This window comes from Oncorhynchus tshawytscha, linkage group LG31, assembly GCF_018296145.1.
Source record: "Oncorhynchus tshawytscha isolate Ot180627B linkage group LG31, Otsh_v2.0, whole genome shotgun sequence".
Lineage (NCBI taxonomy): Eukaryota > Metazoa > Chordata > Actinopteri > Salmoniformes > Salmonidae > Oncorhynchus > Oncorhynchus tshawytscha.
In genome coordinates, this window is record NC_056459.1 from 6041511 (window position 1) to 6058655 (window position 17145).

The window sequence follows — 17145 nt, forward strand, 5'->3', positions numbered from 1 at the left end:
GGGACTATAGTAGATGAAGAATCAATATTTTTTAGATAGAGTATTTATTGGGTCATTATGCTAGTATATTATGTATGTTTGTAATAGTGTATTAAATGTGAAAATGTGTTTGTATTTTAATGTTTAAGGACTCTTGGAAGATTAGTCCAAATGGGGACTAAAAGAGATCCAAATCAAATATCTGACTTTGAAGGACTGAATCCTAGTTGGGAAAATGTCCACTCAGCACTAAGTTTTTGTGCAGATTTTGCAGTCTTACCTTAGCTTCAGAATACAAACAATAGAATATCAGTTGACTGACCTCAACCTGACTGAATCAAGACTGTTACCTATAGACCTCAGTCCCTTAGAAGTTACACCCATCCTCTGTTGACCTCTCTAGGCTCAGAGAGGACCACTTTTGGTCCAGAGTTAAGATAATTGCAGTTTATAACCTAATGATTATGATAAGTGGCTAATAATAAGGCCCCATTAGGAGTACTTTTAATGACCGCTTTTATCTCTCCATCTCATTAGTCCATGGTGATTTAGCAGCAGGTCTCGGGGTTAGGGGCTGCAGGAAAGCTCATTACACACCATTAGGAGCAGGCACAGGGGCTGGAGTGAACCCCATGGATACCCTCTTAGCTTTAGGCTGAGACTTAATCCTGGTTTTGTTTATTCAATCATAACATTTGAAAGACGGGGAAGGTTATGTGAATTATATTAATCGGGCCTGACCGACCACAATATCTAGAGGACAAAGCCGTTTTATTTGACTTCCAACCGAGAAGAGGCTAGAATAATTGACCAGAAATATGCACTCTTTCACTCTCCGTGATGCATTCCAAGGGGTGGAACATCTAACTAAATGTAAGGGGGTTCGTTTTATGTGGCGTGTCTTGGTCGATTTGACTATCTCTGTTAGAGAAGAGAAAGCTGGAGGTCCTCTCAACTCTAGTTCTCTGTACAGTATCTGCCGTTATGCATTGTGGTGTTGTGAGCTGACAGTATAGCCATTGGTCGCTCCCCTCGGCCACTGTCACAGTAAGGACTGGTGTTACTGAAGATGAAGCTGAACTGAGGGAAGTGGGTCATTACTTGGGGCTGTGTAAAAATCTAACAAGGTCTTATTCGCTAGGTAAGTCATGCTCTTTTTATTAAATGCTGGCGTGTGAGATGGGTGGTTATGAGTTTCCTCGGTTGCTCTGTAACCGAAGCACAATATTTATTTACCGCCCCAAGGGACCTCGCGGATGACCATGCGTCTGAACATTTGGTTCACATGCACCGCAGCACGCGCTCTCATTGTTTCTTTTTGTATGCCTCGCAATGTTTCTATTTTCCGGCCTTGTAGCTATCTGTTTCTCTATATCGGTGTCCTGCTCCACGGTTCTGTGTTCAGTTTTGGAAGATAGAGATGATTTTGCATGTGACGAGGCCGCGGGCGGCCGATGTGTTTGATGTATTTTTCATGTGCTTAGGCTACTATTGAACGATGGGGAGGAGGGGGACAGCCTGGAGGTGCGACACTTGAATGGGATGTTGTTGAAGTGGAAAGGGTTTGAGGGGGAGATGGGGTGAAGGGGGGGCGAGGGGGACTTTCGCTCTTCTGCCGCCAGCGACTGCATGTCAGGGAATGGGGAGGGAGTATACTTGCAAAGTCTGTCTGATGTACCATACCTCCCACCCGAAAACACACTCACACTCAACACAGGCGTTCTCTATGATCTAATACCGACATATACAGTCGTCAGTTTAAAGCGACACAATGCAACAAATAGCAGTTTGTCTCACTTGACAACAGTGTGAGCATTTATTGTAAGTAACATTTGAGTAGCCTATAAACAATTGTTCGTTTGTGGCATATACTTTTCTGGTCGTACCCTCCCTTTAAAAAAACAAGGATAAGATGAGACATTCCAATGTAATTTCTGCAGCACTATTTCTGCTCACATCTTTCTGAAGTTTCCCTTCTACCTTCCCTGCCCAGTTTAAGAAGTGAGTCATTGGGTAGGCTAGCAGTCCATTCTATCAGAGCGCTAGAGAGAGCGGATGGGATGGATAGAGATTCTGGATAGAGCGGAGGTTAGTCACTGATAAACATCAACGTTACATAGGAAGGTGGACCGATGGTGAAATACGGAGGGCGCCGAATCTAGTTCCTCTACGAAGCACTTGTCTACCAAACGGTAAGACAAGGCCCTCCTATGAATCAATTCACACATTTGTCAATCAGAATTATTATGTAACCGGTGAATGAAATAAGGAATGGTAAGGTTGTTTTGTATGAGTGGGAGAGAGGTCATCGCTACGACCGAGAGAGGAGAACTCGGATATGGGGTGAGCTGATAGCGCTGCTGCTATAGGGCTATGCTATTACGTAACGCACAGTGGAGATTCATTCATCTTTATATTAACTTCATAAAACCGCGTTTTTTACCACATCTGTTTTTCTCAAACCATATTATGTGGTCTATGTAGGATAATATTACATCTCGACGCTTTATTGTCGTGAGATCTATAGCCTATAATAGTCTATATGCTTTCATCGAGCATCGGCGTTCGTTCATAACATTTCAAATCTATTTCAGAACGAATTAATAAAAATGAATGTTCAAGCATTATGCTGTGTAGCTGCAAAGCAGGTGGTGTATTGAGAACAAACAAACGCATTAGAGTAATGGTGCATCCCGTAGTTGACAGCGTTTATGCTGTGTAGTTTAACATAAGCTAAAAAAGGATGGAAATGCGTTTTATTGTTGGGCTATTGCAGGAACCACAAACCAGTAGAAAACATAAATTAACATATATCTCATCACCTAAATGTCGATTTTACTTGATAACTTAATGCTCACTAATCGAGCGTCAATATTTACATAGATGCCATTGGCGCGCACGACCCTGAAACGTTAGTTGCTGTCCTTCAGCGGAACGTTAGTTGCTGTCCTTCAGCACAACGTGCCTGTGCATCATGGGACAGAGCGGAGAATGAGTGACAGTACCCCGAAGTCAGGATTAGAGAAATTTCCATTCAGAGGAGACATGTAAATATTTGATGGTAATATAAGTGGAGTGCAATTGGACGCACTGAGCAGCTCCTTTTTACCATATTAGAAAAATAAGGAATAGGAGTGATGCCTAGAAGATTAACTAGTATTAGGCTAATCTAAAACATATTGTGAGTTATTCAGCAGCATACAGGACTGAATCAGGAAACGAGGCGGGAGTTATCAAATTATAGCATGCAGATTTATCTAATTTGTAGGCTAACTCAGGGATTAGCCTTGAAACAATTGCTTTAACTAACTTTCACCAGAGGAGCTAAATGCCTTTTATGCTCGCTTCGAGGCAAGCAACACTGAAGCATGCATGAGAGCACCAGCTGTTCCGCTCTCCGTAGCCAATGTGAGCAAGACCTTTAAACAGGTCAACATTCACAAGGCCACGGGGCTAGACGGATTATTAGAATGTGTACTCAGCATGCTCAGATCAACCGGCAAGTGTCTTCACTGACATTTTCAATCTCTCCCTGACCGAGTCTGTAATACCTACATGTTTCAAGCAGACCACCATAGTCCCTGTGCCCAATAAACTGAAGTTAACCTGCCTAAATGACTATCGCCCTGTAGCACTCACGTCTGTAGTTATAAAATGCTTTGAAAGGCTGGTTATGACTCACGTCAACACCATCATCCTGGAAACCCTAGACATCACGCAATCTTAATCGCACACCACACGGCCCTTTCACACCTGGATTGAAGGAACAACTATATGAGAATGCTATTCATTGACTACAGCTCAGCGTTCAACACCATAGTGCCCACAAAGCTCATCACTAAGCTAAGGACCCTGGGACTAAACACCTCACTCTGCAACTGGAACCTGGACTTCCTGACGGGCAGCACTCAGGTTGTAAGGGTAGGCAACACACATCTGCCACGCTGATCCTCAACGCTGGGGCCTCTCAGGGGTGCGTGCTCAGTCCCCTCCTGTACTCCCTGTTCACCCACGACTGTTGCCAAGCATGACTCCAACACCATCATTAAGTTTGCTGACGACACAACAGTGTCTTCCGGCGCCGACAGAGATGGCCGCCTCGCTTCGCGTTCCTAGGAAACTATGCAGTTTTTTGTTTTTTTACGTGTTATTTCTTACACTAGTACCCCAGGTCATCTTAGGTTTCATTACATACAGCCGAGAAGAACTACTGAATATAAGATCAGCGTCAACTCACCATCAGTACGACCAAGAATATGTTTTTCGCGATGCGGATCCTGTGTTCTGCCTTACAACCAGTGTAACGGAGTGGATCACATGCAGCGACCAAAATAAAAAACGACTCAGAAAAAGAGGGAAACGAAGCGGTCTTCTGGTCAGACTCCGGAGACGGGCACATCGTGCACCACTCCCTAGCATTCTTCTTGCTAATGTCCAGTCTCTTGACAACAAGGTTGATGAAATCCGAGCAAGGGTAGCATTCCAGAGGGACATCAGAGACTGTAACGTTCTCTGCTTCACGGAAACATGGCTAACTGGAGAGACGCAATCCGAAGCGGTGCAGCCAGCGGGTTTCTCCACGCATCGCGCCGACAGAAACAAACATCTTTCTGGTAAGAAGACGGGCGGGGGCGTATGCCTTATGGCCAACGTGACATGGTGTGATGAAAGAAACATACAGGAACTCAAATCCTTCTGTTCACCTGATTTAGAATTCCTCACAATCAAATGTAGACCGCATTATCTACCAAGAGAATTCTCTTCGATTATAATCACAGCCGTATATATCCCCCCCAAGCAGACACATCGATGGCTCTGAACAAACTTTATTTAACTCTCTGCAAACTGGAAACGATTTATCCGGAGGCTGCATTCATTGTAGCTGGGGATTTTAACAAGGCTAATCTGAAAACAAGACTCCCTAAATTTTATCAGCATATCGATTGCGCAACCAGGGGTGGAAAGACCCTGGATCATTGTTACTCTAACTTCCGCGACGCATATAAGGCCCTGCCCCGCCCCCTTTCGGAAAAGCTGACCACGACTCCATTTTGTTGATCCCTGCCTACAGACAGAAACTAAAACAAGAAGCTCCCACGCTGAGGTCTGTCCAACGCTGGTCCGACCAAGCTGACTCCACACTCCAAGACTGCTTCCATCACGTGGACTGGGAGATGTTTCGTATTGCGTCAGACAACAACATTGACGAATACGCTGATACGGTGTGCGAGTTCATTAGAACGTGCGTTGAAGATGTCGTTCCCATAGCAACGATTAAAACATTCCCTAACCAGAAACCGTGGATTGATGGCAGCATTCGTGTGAAACTGAAGGCACGAACCACTGCTTTTAATCAGGGCAAGGTGTCTGGTAACATGACTGAATACAAACAGTGCAGCTATTCCCTCCGCAAGGCTATCAAACAAGCTAAGCGCCAGTACAGAGACAAAGTAGAATCTCAATTCAACGGCTCAGACACAAGAGGCATTGCGCAGGGTCTACAGTCAATCACGGACTACAGGAATAAACCCAGCCCAGTCACGGACCAGGATGTCTTGCTCCCAGGCAGACTAAATAACTTTTTTGCCCGCTTTGAGGACAATACAGTGCCACTGACACGGCCTGCAACGGAAACATGCGGTCTCTCCTTCACTGCAGCCGAGGTGAGTAAGACATTTAAACGTGTTAACCCTCGCAAGGCTGCAGGCCCAGACGGCATCCCCAGCCGCGCCCTCAGAGCATGCGCAGACCAGCTGGCCGGTGTGTTTACGGACATATTCAATCAATCCCTATACCAGTCTGCTGTTCCCACATGCTTCAAGAGGGCCACCATTGTTCCTGTTCCCAAGAAAGCTAAGGTAACTGAGCTAAACGACTACCGCCCGTAGCACTCACATCCGTCATCATGAAGTGCTTTGAGAGACTAGTCAAGGACCATATCACCTCCACCCTACCTGACACCCTTGACCCACTCCAATTTGCTTACCGCCCAAATAGGTCCACAGACGATGCAATCTCAACCACACTGCACACTGCCCTAACCCATCTGGACAAGAGGAATACCTATGTGAGAATGCTGTTCATCGACTACAGCTCGGCATTCAACACCATAGTACCCTCCAAGCTCGTCATCAAGCTCGAGACCCTGGGTCTCGACCCCGCCCTGTGCTACTACTGGATACTGGACTTCCTGACGGGCCGCCCCCAGGTGGTGAGGGTAGGCAACAACATCTCCTCCCCGCTGATCCTCAACACTGGGGCCCCACAAGGGTGCGTTCTGAGCCCTCTCCTGTACTCCCTGTTCACCCACGACTGCGTGGCCATGCACGCCTCCAACTCAATCATCAAGTTTGCGGACGACACAACAGTGGTAGGCTTGATTACCAACAACGACGAGACGGCCTACAGGGAGGAGGTGAGGGCCCTCGGAGTGTGGTGTCAGGAAAATAACCTCACACTCAACGTCAACAAAACTAAGGAGATGATTGTGGACTTCAGGAAACAGCAGAGGGAACACCCCCATCCACATCGATGGAACAGTAGTGGAGAGGGTAGCAAGTTTTAAGTTCCTCGGCATACACATCACAGACAAACTGAATTGGTCCACTCACACAGACAGCATCGTGGGGAAGGCGCAGCAGCGCCTCTTCAACCTCAGGAGGCTGAAGAAATTCGGCTTGTCACCAAAAGCACTCACAAACTTCTACAGATGCACAATCGAGAGCATCCTGGCGGGCTGTATCACCGCCTGGTATGGCAACTGCACCGCCCTCAACCGTAAGGCTCTCCAGAGGGTAGTGAGGTCTGCACAACGCATCACCGGGGGCAAACTACCTGCCCTCCAGGACACCTACACCACCCGATGCTACAGGAAGGCCATAAAGATCATCAAGGACATCAACCACCCGAGCCACTGCCTGTTCACCCCGCTGTCATCCAGAAGGCGAGGTCAGTACAGGTGCATCAAAGCTGGGACCGAGAGACTGAAAAACAGCTTCTATCTCAAGGCCATCAGACTGTTAAACAGCCACCACTAACATTGAGTGGCTACTGCCAACACACTGTCAATGACACTGACTCTACTCCAGCCACTTTAATCATGGGAATTGATGGGAAATGATGTAAATATATCACTAGCCACTTTAAACAATGCTACCTTATATAATGTTACTTACCCTACATTATTCATCTCATATGCATACGTTGATACTGTACTCTATATCATCGACTGCATCCTTATGTAATACATGTATCACTAGCCACTTTAACTATGCCACTTGGTTTACATACTTATCTCATATGTATATACTGTACTCGATATCATCTACTGTATCTTGCCTATGCTGCTCTGTACCATCACTCATTCATATATCCTTATGTACATATTCTTTATCCCCTTACACTGTGTATAAGACAGTAGTTTTTTTGGAATTGTTAGTTAGATTACTTGTTCGTTATTACTGCATTGTCGGAACTAGAAGCACAAGCATTTCGCTACACTCGCATTAACATCTGCTAACCATGTGTATGTGACAAATAAAATTTGATTTGATTTGATTTGGTAGGCCTGATCACCGACACTGATGAGACAGCCTATAGGGAGGAGGTCAGAGAACTGGCAGTGTGGTGACAGGACAACAACCTCTCCCTCAATGTGAGCAAGACAAAGGAGATGATTGTGGACTACAGGAAAAGGAGGGCCGAACAGGCCCCAATTAACATTGACGGGGGTGTAGTGGAGCGGGTCGGGAGTTTGAAGTTCCTTTGTGTCCACATCATCAACAAACTATCATGGTCCAAACATATCAAGACAGTCTGGAAGAGTGCATGACAACACCTTTTCCGCCTCAGGAGAATAAAAAGATTTGGCATGGGTCCCCAGATCATCAAAAAGTTCTACAGCCGCACCATCGAGAGCACTCTGACCTGTTGCATCACCGCCTGGTATGGCAACTGCTCGGCATCTGACCGCAAGGCGCTGCAGAGGGTAGTGTGTACATCACTGGGCCAAGTTTCCTGCCATCCAGGACCTATATACTAGGCGGTGTGAGAGGAAGGCCCAAAAAATTGTCAAAGACTCCAGTCACCCAAGTCATAGAATGTTCTCTCTGCAACCACACGGCAAGCGGTACCGGAGCGCCAAGTCTAGGTCCAAAGAGCTCCTTAACAGCTTCTACCCCCAAGCCATAAGTCTGCTGAACAATTAATCAAATGGCCACCCGGACTATTTTTATTGACCCCCCTCCCCACCACCACCACCCTTTGTTTTTACACTGCTGCTACTCGCTGTTTATTATCTATGCATAGTCACATTACCCCTACCTACATGTACGAATTATCTCAACTAATCCGTACCCCGCACATTGACTCGGTACCGGTACCCCATCGTTATTTTATTACATTTTTTACATTTTATTTACATTTTATTAACTATTCTTTGTTGGTTAATGGCTTGTAACATGTGACCAATAAAATATTATATTTTCTGTCTCTCCTTTTCTCAACAGTGAATCTCAGTCAAGGTCAAGAAGAATTGATTCTCGGTCAAGAAGAAGTGAGTTTCAGCAAAGGAAAATGCTTCACCAGAACCGACCCGTGAATCCCCAGTACGGAGGCCAGGGAGGCGGCTCCTCTTCACTGCGGATACTCAGCAACAACAGCCAGCCTCAGGAGGGCAACAGGAAGCAAGGCAAGAAGGACGGCAACTTCAACTTCCTGGGTCAAGACGATGACATCATGATGGGAGGGGACGAGAACCGCAACCAGGTACGTCCTTGTAACTTGGGCTTGTTGGGCCGCGACCAGCCCCACCCTCCCTCCTCCTCATCCTCTTCCAACCACTACGGTCCGGGGCCCCTGTCTCCACTCTCCCGCCTTCCCTGCTGGATCCCCCTGGATCCCCTGCCTGAGATTGAGAGTGGAGACAATGGGTACAGAAGAGTCCCCCCCGACGGCGCAGAGGAGGGCAAGATGCAGGAGGAGATGGGGAGGATGAGCAATGACGAGAAGGAGAAACAAGAGCTGAGGGGAGGCAGCATGAAACAGGGAGTGGTGGTGGAAGAGGAGGAGGTGGAAGTGGAGGATTCAGAGGAATGGGGCAACAGCGACTCAGAGTTTGAGTTCAGGTCCAGCGGCAGCCTGTCCTCTCTCAATATGGAGAGTGGAGGCGAGGGGGCTGGGATGGGGGGGTGGGGCAGACTGGGGAACAGCCTGCTTGACGGGGGAACATTGTCCGAATCTGACACGGACTGCGGTGAGCTTCCTGAGCTGGAGGACGCCGTGTGGACCCTGAGGGACCGGGAGCGCTTCAAGGCCCAGGAGATGGAGAAGCACCAGGTCCAGCTCACCATGTACCGCAGGCTGGCTCTGATCCGCTGGGTTCGCACCCTGCAGGGCCGCGTCCAGGAGCAGCAGAACCGCCTCCAGTCCAGCTTTGACGTCATCCTCGACCACAGGAAGGAGCTGCTGCGCATGGGTGCTGGCACCACTGCAACTGCCACCGCCAGCCAATCGTAGAGCAAGAAGGAAGAGCGGAGGCCATAACAGGAAGTGGTCACTAGCAGAGACAGGACAATCTTTGAAGGGGAATACAAAGGCATTGTTGCCATTGGCGATGGTTAATTTAGCTTATTTTGTCCCATGCTTAACTTTCCCTGAACTAGACAATCTCCAAGCCTCCTCTGATATTTTACTCTGTTGTGGTGTTTTAATAAGTGGATAATGCAGTTTGTTTTTTATTTATTGGCGTCCTACCCTGTGTCACTTTCCAAACATATCCATGTCACCTTTCTTCTTGAGAGCCAGGATATCTTTTTTCACCCTAATTCCGCCAATCTATTGAACTATATAAAATATTATATGAGAGTTTAAGAGTTTAATAAATGGTTGTATCTTAAAATGTTCTATATACGTTGTAGACTGTGCTATTTTATTTGTTTCTATAACTGTGATATAATCCATGCCAAAAAAAATTCAAAGTACAACATATGGAGGTGAAATGTTTCTTCTCCAGTGGCATAATACAATTGTTTTAGAGTTATTTGTGTATCGATAGTTGATCATTTATAAGTTTAGGATGTTGTTGGGATTTTACTAGTCTATTTGCACTCTTTGCACAGTATAAACCCCACATCAATGTTAGGTCAGCATACAAAGAAATGTGTGGATTAGCAGCATATGAGAACAAGTAGGCTATGTCAGAGAGCTTATATTGAACACATGCTAAACCTAAGCTATAGGCTGTTTATTTAACATGCACTACATCACAAAAGGATCTGGACTGGTCCCCCCTTTGCTGCTATAACAGCCTCCATTCTTCTGGGAAGATGTTGCAGGGTGTCCATTCAGCCACAAGAGCATCAGTGAGATCGTGCACTGATGTTGGGCCTGGCTCGCAGTCGCCGTTCTATTTCATCCCAAAGGTGTTCGATTGGGTTGAGGTCAGGGCTCTGTTGCAAGGCCAGTCAAGTTCTTCCACACCGATCTCGACAAACCATTTCTGTATGGACCTCGCTTTGTGCATGGGGGCATTGTCATGCAGAAACAGGCCTTCCCCAAACTGTTGCCACAAAGTTGGAAACAGAGGATTTTCTAAAATGTCATATGCTGTAGTGTTAAGATTTCCCTTCACCGGAACTAAGGGGCCTAGTCTGAACCATGATAAACAGCCACAGACCATTATTCCTCATCCACCAAACTTTACAGTTGGCACTATGCATTGGGGCAGGTAGCATTCTCCTGGCATCTGCCAAACTATGATTTTTCCATCGGACTGCCAGGTGGTAAAGTGTGATTTATCACTCTAGAGAACACATTTCCTCTGCTCCAGAGTCCAATGGCGGTGCACTTTACACCACTCCAGCCGACGCTTGGCATTGCACAAGTCGATCTTAGGCTTGTGTGCAGCTGCTCGGCCATGGAAACCTATTTCATTAAGCTCCCGACGAACAGTTATTGTGCTGGTGTGGCTTCCAGAGGCAGTTTAGAACTCGGTAGTGTGTGTTGCAACCGAGGACAGACGATTTTTAGGCTACATGCTCCAGCATTCGTTAATCCCGTTCAGTGAGCTTGTGTGGCCTACCACTTCACGGCTGAGCCGTTGTTGCTCCTACACATTTCCAATTCACAATAACATCACTTGAAGTTGACTGGGGTAGCTCTAGCAGGGCAGAAATTTGAGGAAAGGTTGGAAAGTTGGCATCCTATGACGGTGCCACGTTGAAAGTCACTGAGCTCTTCAGTAAAACCATTCTACTGCTAATGTTTGTCTATGGAGAGTGCATGGCTGTGTGCTCTATTTTATACATAAAGCACTAATAGAACAGTTAAAGCCTCTTTGTATTCATTGTTGAAATATATACATTGCAGCCACTGACTGGTCCATGACCTTTCAGTACAATCTTCTATTTATCAGCAGCACAAAGTTCGTTTGTATCGCCTCATCATGACTGTGTTCTGTTGGTGGTGTGATAGCCCTGTGAAGACCAAGCATCACTCTTTATAGGCATGGTTACTTCGTCTCTCGTCGCTGCGGGCAGGGGACGTCTAGCAGTGATGTGTGTGTCTGTGTGAGTGCTTCCAGAGATACCAGCCTTCGCCAACTAATCTGCGGTCTGAGTTGAGCTGGTTCTGCAGGTTACGGTCCCCCGGGGAATCTGTCAGTTTGCGCCCCGGGGCCAGGCGGTCCTATCCGGCCGGGTGAGCAGCCGCCGGTCCAGTCCCGCAATATGAGCCAAACCCCGGGGCAAGTTTGGGATAATCCTCGGTTATACCTCCGAACTCCGGGCGCTCAGGCTTATGTTCTAAAGCTTATCGCCTCTTCTGGACGCAGGCATGACAGTGAACATGTGAGAGAATTAACATATTTATCTGTTGTTTATTGGTTTTTAAGATGTGTGTATTTAGGGCAGCAAAAAGGGAAGCGGCTGGGATAACACGTTTGTTCTGTCATTGACCTGCTTGTGAACAAATACCGTTTCCAAAAATCGCAGAGAAACAAAACATATTGAGAACATAAAATCCCCATGATGTAGTTAGGCAGGCAGTGAAGTTAAAATGCAAAGGGACATTTTACCTATAGGCCTGTAGCCTATACAATTAGATGGGATGGAGTTGTTACTATGTCTTGTTAGCTATTGGCCTCAACTCCACAAAGGGCTAATTCAAGCAAATGTCTCCTTTGTTTCTGTCAGGAAAAAAAAGTGTTCTTGGATGCACATTGTATCTCAATTTAGGATTCTGCGCTGTGTCTAACGTTAAACACTGTGACCTCACCCTGAACACATCTCTTCGTCTCAGCGACACTGTATAATAGGTTCGCCACACGGCGGGACACGAGGCATGTGTGATGGAGGTCCTGCTGTGCGCGAACAGCGGCACAGGCGAAAGAGCACCCCGCCCGGGGAGAAGCACACGCACGGGAGAGCTGCGGGAAGCGCCACCGTCTCTCTCCTTGAGCAGAACTGCTAAAAACGAGCGAAGATAACGCCTCAAACTGCGTTGCTAACGTTTTCTCCCAAATTATTGCGGAGGAGAGAGAGGTGCACACAGCTGTGCCTGGTATCATCCAAGTCGGTGTCAAGTGTTTCCAAGTATGTGTGACCCTGCGATATTCGCGAAATAACGATCCACCTACTCATTACATACACTCCAACAATTGAATTGTATGGAATTGACGTTTCAGACTGTTGTGTCCATTGTGTAGAGACATTCTATCTGGCAACTTTGCGCGCATTCGGGCATAAATTTTGATTTCGATAGCAGTGGTGTTCTGCCTAAAACGCCAACTATTCTCATGTATTAGGCTATATTTTATATCAATGATATTGTCTTCATTTAGCCTAACCCCTGTATTTCTGAAAATCGTGAATTGATCATCATAGTCCAGGTCAGGCTGGTCCATCCCATGCGTAATGGTGCCATAACAAATGATGGTCATTTTCAATGATTTGCCTATTGTTGACGTGTTTTCTTTCCCATCACTCGGTCATGTCTTTTTCACATGACAATGACAACAAGCTGAACCCACCATGACACAGTATCCTGCAGTTGGCCTATAAAGCGGAGTGAAATAAGAACTATATTTTAGTCCAGCAGAGGGCGACTCTTCATCACATAGCTCCTTTTGTCACTTACATTTTTTTAAATCCAATTGCGTGTTAAGAACACAAGGGGGCTATCTTCTGCATGATCCAATGAAGTAGCTTCAGTTCAGCCCGTGTTTTATGAGTTGGACATATAGGCCCGTACTACCCAGTGTTGTCTGATGAGTCCATAGAGCAGACTCTCTCTCTCCCCTCTCTTCTTTCTCTCACTGTCTTCCCTCTGCCTGATGTAGTGTGACAGTGTGCTTGCCCCCAGCACTCTGTTGGCGTGGAAACAATCAGCTTTGACAGAAAGGGGGTGGTGGGGGACTGGGGGGGAAAGGAGGGCAGGGGGGCTGCGGCCTGCGGCCTGCGGCCTGTGTATGATGAACTGGATAGAAAGACCTGTCGCCAAAAGAGAAAGAGCAAACATACAGCAGGATAGATAGATAGATGTAGTTAAGTATCTCTTCACTTTTTACCAATGATCTACATAACAAATTGAAAATGAACTAATATTTGCCATGAGCCACTCAGACAGTATATATGTCCTTCTTGAGTATGAAATTGTGTGGGTTTTTTGTGAGTTATGTACTTTTTTTGAAAATAAAAAAAAGTATTTATTTTATTGGATCATTTCCAGCCAGGCTTTGAATCATTTAATTTTTTATATCAGTATGCACAGCAGTGAATTAGAATTAAATGAATGAATGGAAAATATCCTCATAGAAATACCAGGCACATTTTAATTCATGAACGGAATTTCAAACCACTTCCTGAATTGCCTGAATTGGAAATGGTTAGCAAATGCTCAAACTACCTTCGGTACAACTGGAGGGCTGTAGCGTTACAACAGAAAGCACAAGTAGGCTATATCATCATAACCTTTACAGTGCTGTGAGGATAGAAATTGTGCACAGAGCCTTAACAAAAGTGTTGATGGAGTGCTTTATAAATGCCAAGGAGAGTCAGGGATGGGCAAGATATGTCCTTATATAAAAAATGGGAAGTGCTCTTTGCGTCACATGACAATTCATTCATCCACATATTTTTTTTCATGTCATTTTAATATGATGTTGAAAATGTTTCGAGGTCCAACGTATCATACGCAATATAAAGTTATTATTGAAATGTAGGTTAGGCCTAATAATGATACTATTCTCCATAAAGTAAACCACAATCCAGAGGGCTTATTGAGATATATCCTCATGGATTCATAGAGGCCTGTATTTGTTTTTGTTTTATTTTGGACATAAAATGGACTAATTCAATGAAGTCATCATTTATCCTGACTAATGCGTCATCATCTTGTTAATGCAGGTCATCTTAATTGATGAGATTTAAGAAACCTGTTGGCTGACATAAAATGATGATCCCTGAATATGACCACACCAAGTTAGCCTATGCCGATACAGTGCGTCTATAGGCCTATATTTCAATTTGCTATCATGGTTGTGGGAATAGTAGGCCTTCTGAAGACCTGTATCACTGATCATTTGCCTGCCTGCTTGTCCAAGTCTGAGGGGTCCTCTGGGGGTTCGCCGGGACTTTCTGAATGTGGGGGTCTTGAGAGCCTGTTGGTGGGGTCTGGGGTATAAGGTTCAGCTGCCTCGGTTGCTTTAACCAGCTAATAAATATGAAAACAGCGGGTTAAAACTTGTATTCGTTCTCTGCTTGAAAGGATTATACCCTTCTATAGAGTCCCATGTAAATCCTGAAACCTCATAATGCCCAATGTTGTCCCATAAAACTGTGTCGGACAATAGAGAGAGAAAGGGAGCTTTTTCACGCATAAGGGGGTTTCACAAGAGCACATTGAGAGAAGCCCCTCCGTGACACGCCCATGGATTATGTGGCTGTTGGTGAAAGCGCTTCTGGGAGCGGCAGGTGCGTGTGCCAGACACGGGGGTCGTGCGGTCGGCGACCATATAGGGGAGCTGACTATGTCGAATGCGCGCAGCTGCCAGCAGGAATTTTTTCAGAGATTGTCACTTCCATTTAACTTGCTCTTTTTCACCCCCTTGAGATGAAGTGGTCTCTCGTGCCCAGTTTCCCTCGACGTCCCTCTCCCGGTTTGCAGACGAAAGGGACCGCTAAACGGTGACATCCCATCCCGCCTCAGCACCGTGAAATTGTGGATTAAACCGATAAACGGTGCCACTGATATCGACCTCGCATTTCTTCAGGACGTATAATTGAATGCCAAAATCTAAGAAGGCAAGGTTAAACAAAGTCTTAACACAATAACTCTCTATTCCCTCGACACTTCTATTCAAGCCCCATATTTCTAAATCATGATCCACCACACCATAGGCCAGTCTGTTGGTTAGTGTGAAATTGGTCATGCAATTTTGCAGTAACTTATCAAATAAAACAGGTTACAGTCTTGCCTACTCAGTCAATTAGGATAGCGCACAAATCTATGCTGATGTTGTCTACATTCACAAAGGAAAGTCTGTGTGTGAAGGTCAAGAATCTTATCTCTGTACATTGAACCATGTCAAAATGCTTGAGCCTCACAGCCTGCACAGCCACAACCTCATTTTCCAGGCTGTTTTTTAATATTTTTAGTGTTAAGAAAAAGACAAGCATATTTTTTTGGTAAATTGAAACGGGGGGCTTTAGCCCGTGTAGGATATTCCCTCAAATTGTTTGCACCATACACATTGATTGCTAATCTCTGTCGTTCAAACCATGTCCCATTCCAGCAGCTCTCCCCTTAGGGCAAGTTGGGTCCATACATAATCCTCCCTAACTCCGTCGCGTATCCCACTGGGGTTTGGCTAAAATGCTATGTCTGTCAAAGCACAACATTGTCTGCTTTTCACACCATTTCTGGCAACAAAAAATGATTAATTCCCCCTATAGATACAAACAATAAGACTAAATGACAGCAACATGTATGATCAAACACAAGTGTGTGTGTTTGTGTCTGTGTGTTAGAAGGTTCGATTTAGTGGTTTGTGAAGATACATATTTTTTTTTTAATACATCTGCTCTGTTCACTAATATAATTCTTAATATTCTACTTGCTGGCTCGTGCGGCTTCAACCCGTGAGCCTCTGCTGTATCCACCGCTGCCAAAAACGGACAGTGAGTGCTGCAACAGCCAGTGAATAAAATGAAAGATGAAATAGTGTGATAAACTGGTAGATAATCATCTTTTCATTAAACTTTCATCCCGGGCTAACTTAAATATTCAAGAGCCCAATTACACAGCTTGTATCTTTTTTTCTTTAACAAGAGCAGTCAGGGTGAGTGTATCTCGCTTAAGGGTTCAGTGAGAGCATCATTACTGAGTGGCCACGGGGGAGTTGACCCATCTCTCATGTGTTGGGCAGGAACCAGACTGAGAGATGGAACAGGCTGGCTGATGGCTGTCTAAATAAAGTATAGAGAGACAGAGAGGTGTATAGATTTTCCGGGCAGATAGTGGAAAGATGTGTGCATTGTGATGTGTGCCATAAACAGTGTGCGTGTGCGCCCCACTCTGATCTAGTCGCTCTCGCTCGCTCTCTCTCTCTCTCTCTCTCTCTCTCTCTCTCTCTCTCTCTCTCTCCTCTCGCTTTCTGTGAGTGTGTCAGTGTATTAGCAGTCAGAGCACTGAAGCCCAGGGGCGATTCCTGTGTGTGCTTGCGATAAAGGGAAAAGGGAGGAAGTATAGGGGGAAGGGGTGCAATAGTGTGTGTGTGTGTGTGTGTGTGTGTGTGTGTGTGTGTGTGTGTGTGTGTGTGGTGGGGGGCGGGGGGATGTGGAGAGGAAAGAAAGAGAGGAGGAAGTTGGGAAGGGGAGATGTGCAGAGAGAAAGGGGGGTAGAGATATAAAGAAAGAGAGAGTATGAAGAAGGGGATGAACAACCAGAAGAGCTGAGAGAGCTTCCTCTGTGCTGTCAGTGCTCCTGGATCATGTCCCCACTGGGCTCTCTCTCTCTCTCTCTCTCTCTCTCTCTCTCTCTCCTTCTCTCCCTCCTTCCCCCTCTTTTTCACGAAAAGAGGAGAAGAGTGTCTGGGCAGGGTAATTAAGAATGGCCTCTAAACACAGGAGTATAGCAGGAACGCTCCAGATGAAAGTAAATGATTAAAAT

At 45.8% G+C, this 17145-nt stretch overlaps 1 protein-coding gene across 2 annotated transcripts; it reads left to right on the forward strand.

The window, feature by feature from the left end:
• Positions 1-821: 821 nt before the first annotated feature.
• LOC112229291 (UPF0500 protein C1orf216 homolog) lies at positions 822-9884 on the forward strand. Of its 2 annotated transcripts, none has more exons than XM_024395125.2 (2): positions 822-1120; positions 8487-9884. In XM_024395125.2, exon 2 carries the CDS (start codon positions 8554-8556, stop codon positions 9493-9495), a length of 942 nt encoding a protein of 313 aa, XP_024250893.1. In that variant the 5' UTR covers positions 822-1120; positions 8487-8553; the 3' UTR covers positions 9496-9884. The 2 variants fall into 2 exon arrangements, with proteins under 2 accessions (XP_024250893.1, XP_024250892.1); XM_024395124.2 differs by lacking the exon at positions 822-1120 and adding an exon at positions 1663-2171.
• The last annotated feature ends 7261 nt before the right edge of the window (positions 9885-17145 follow it).

Bases quoted from the DNA above. Each gene is read 5' to 3' on its own strand.
- LOC112229291 (XM_024395125.2), top strand. From the start codon at position 8,554: ATGCTTCACCAGAACCGACCCGTGAATCCCCAGTACGGAGGCCAGGGA.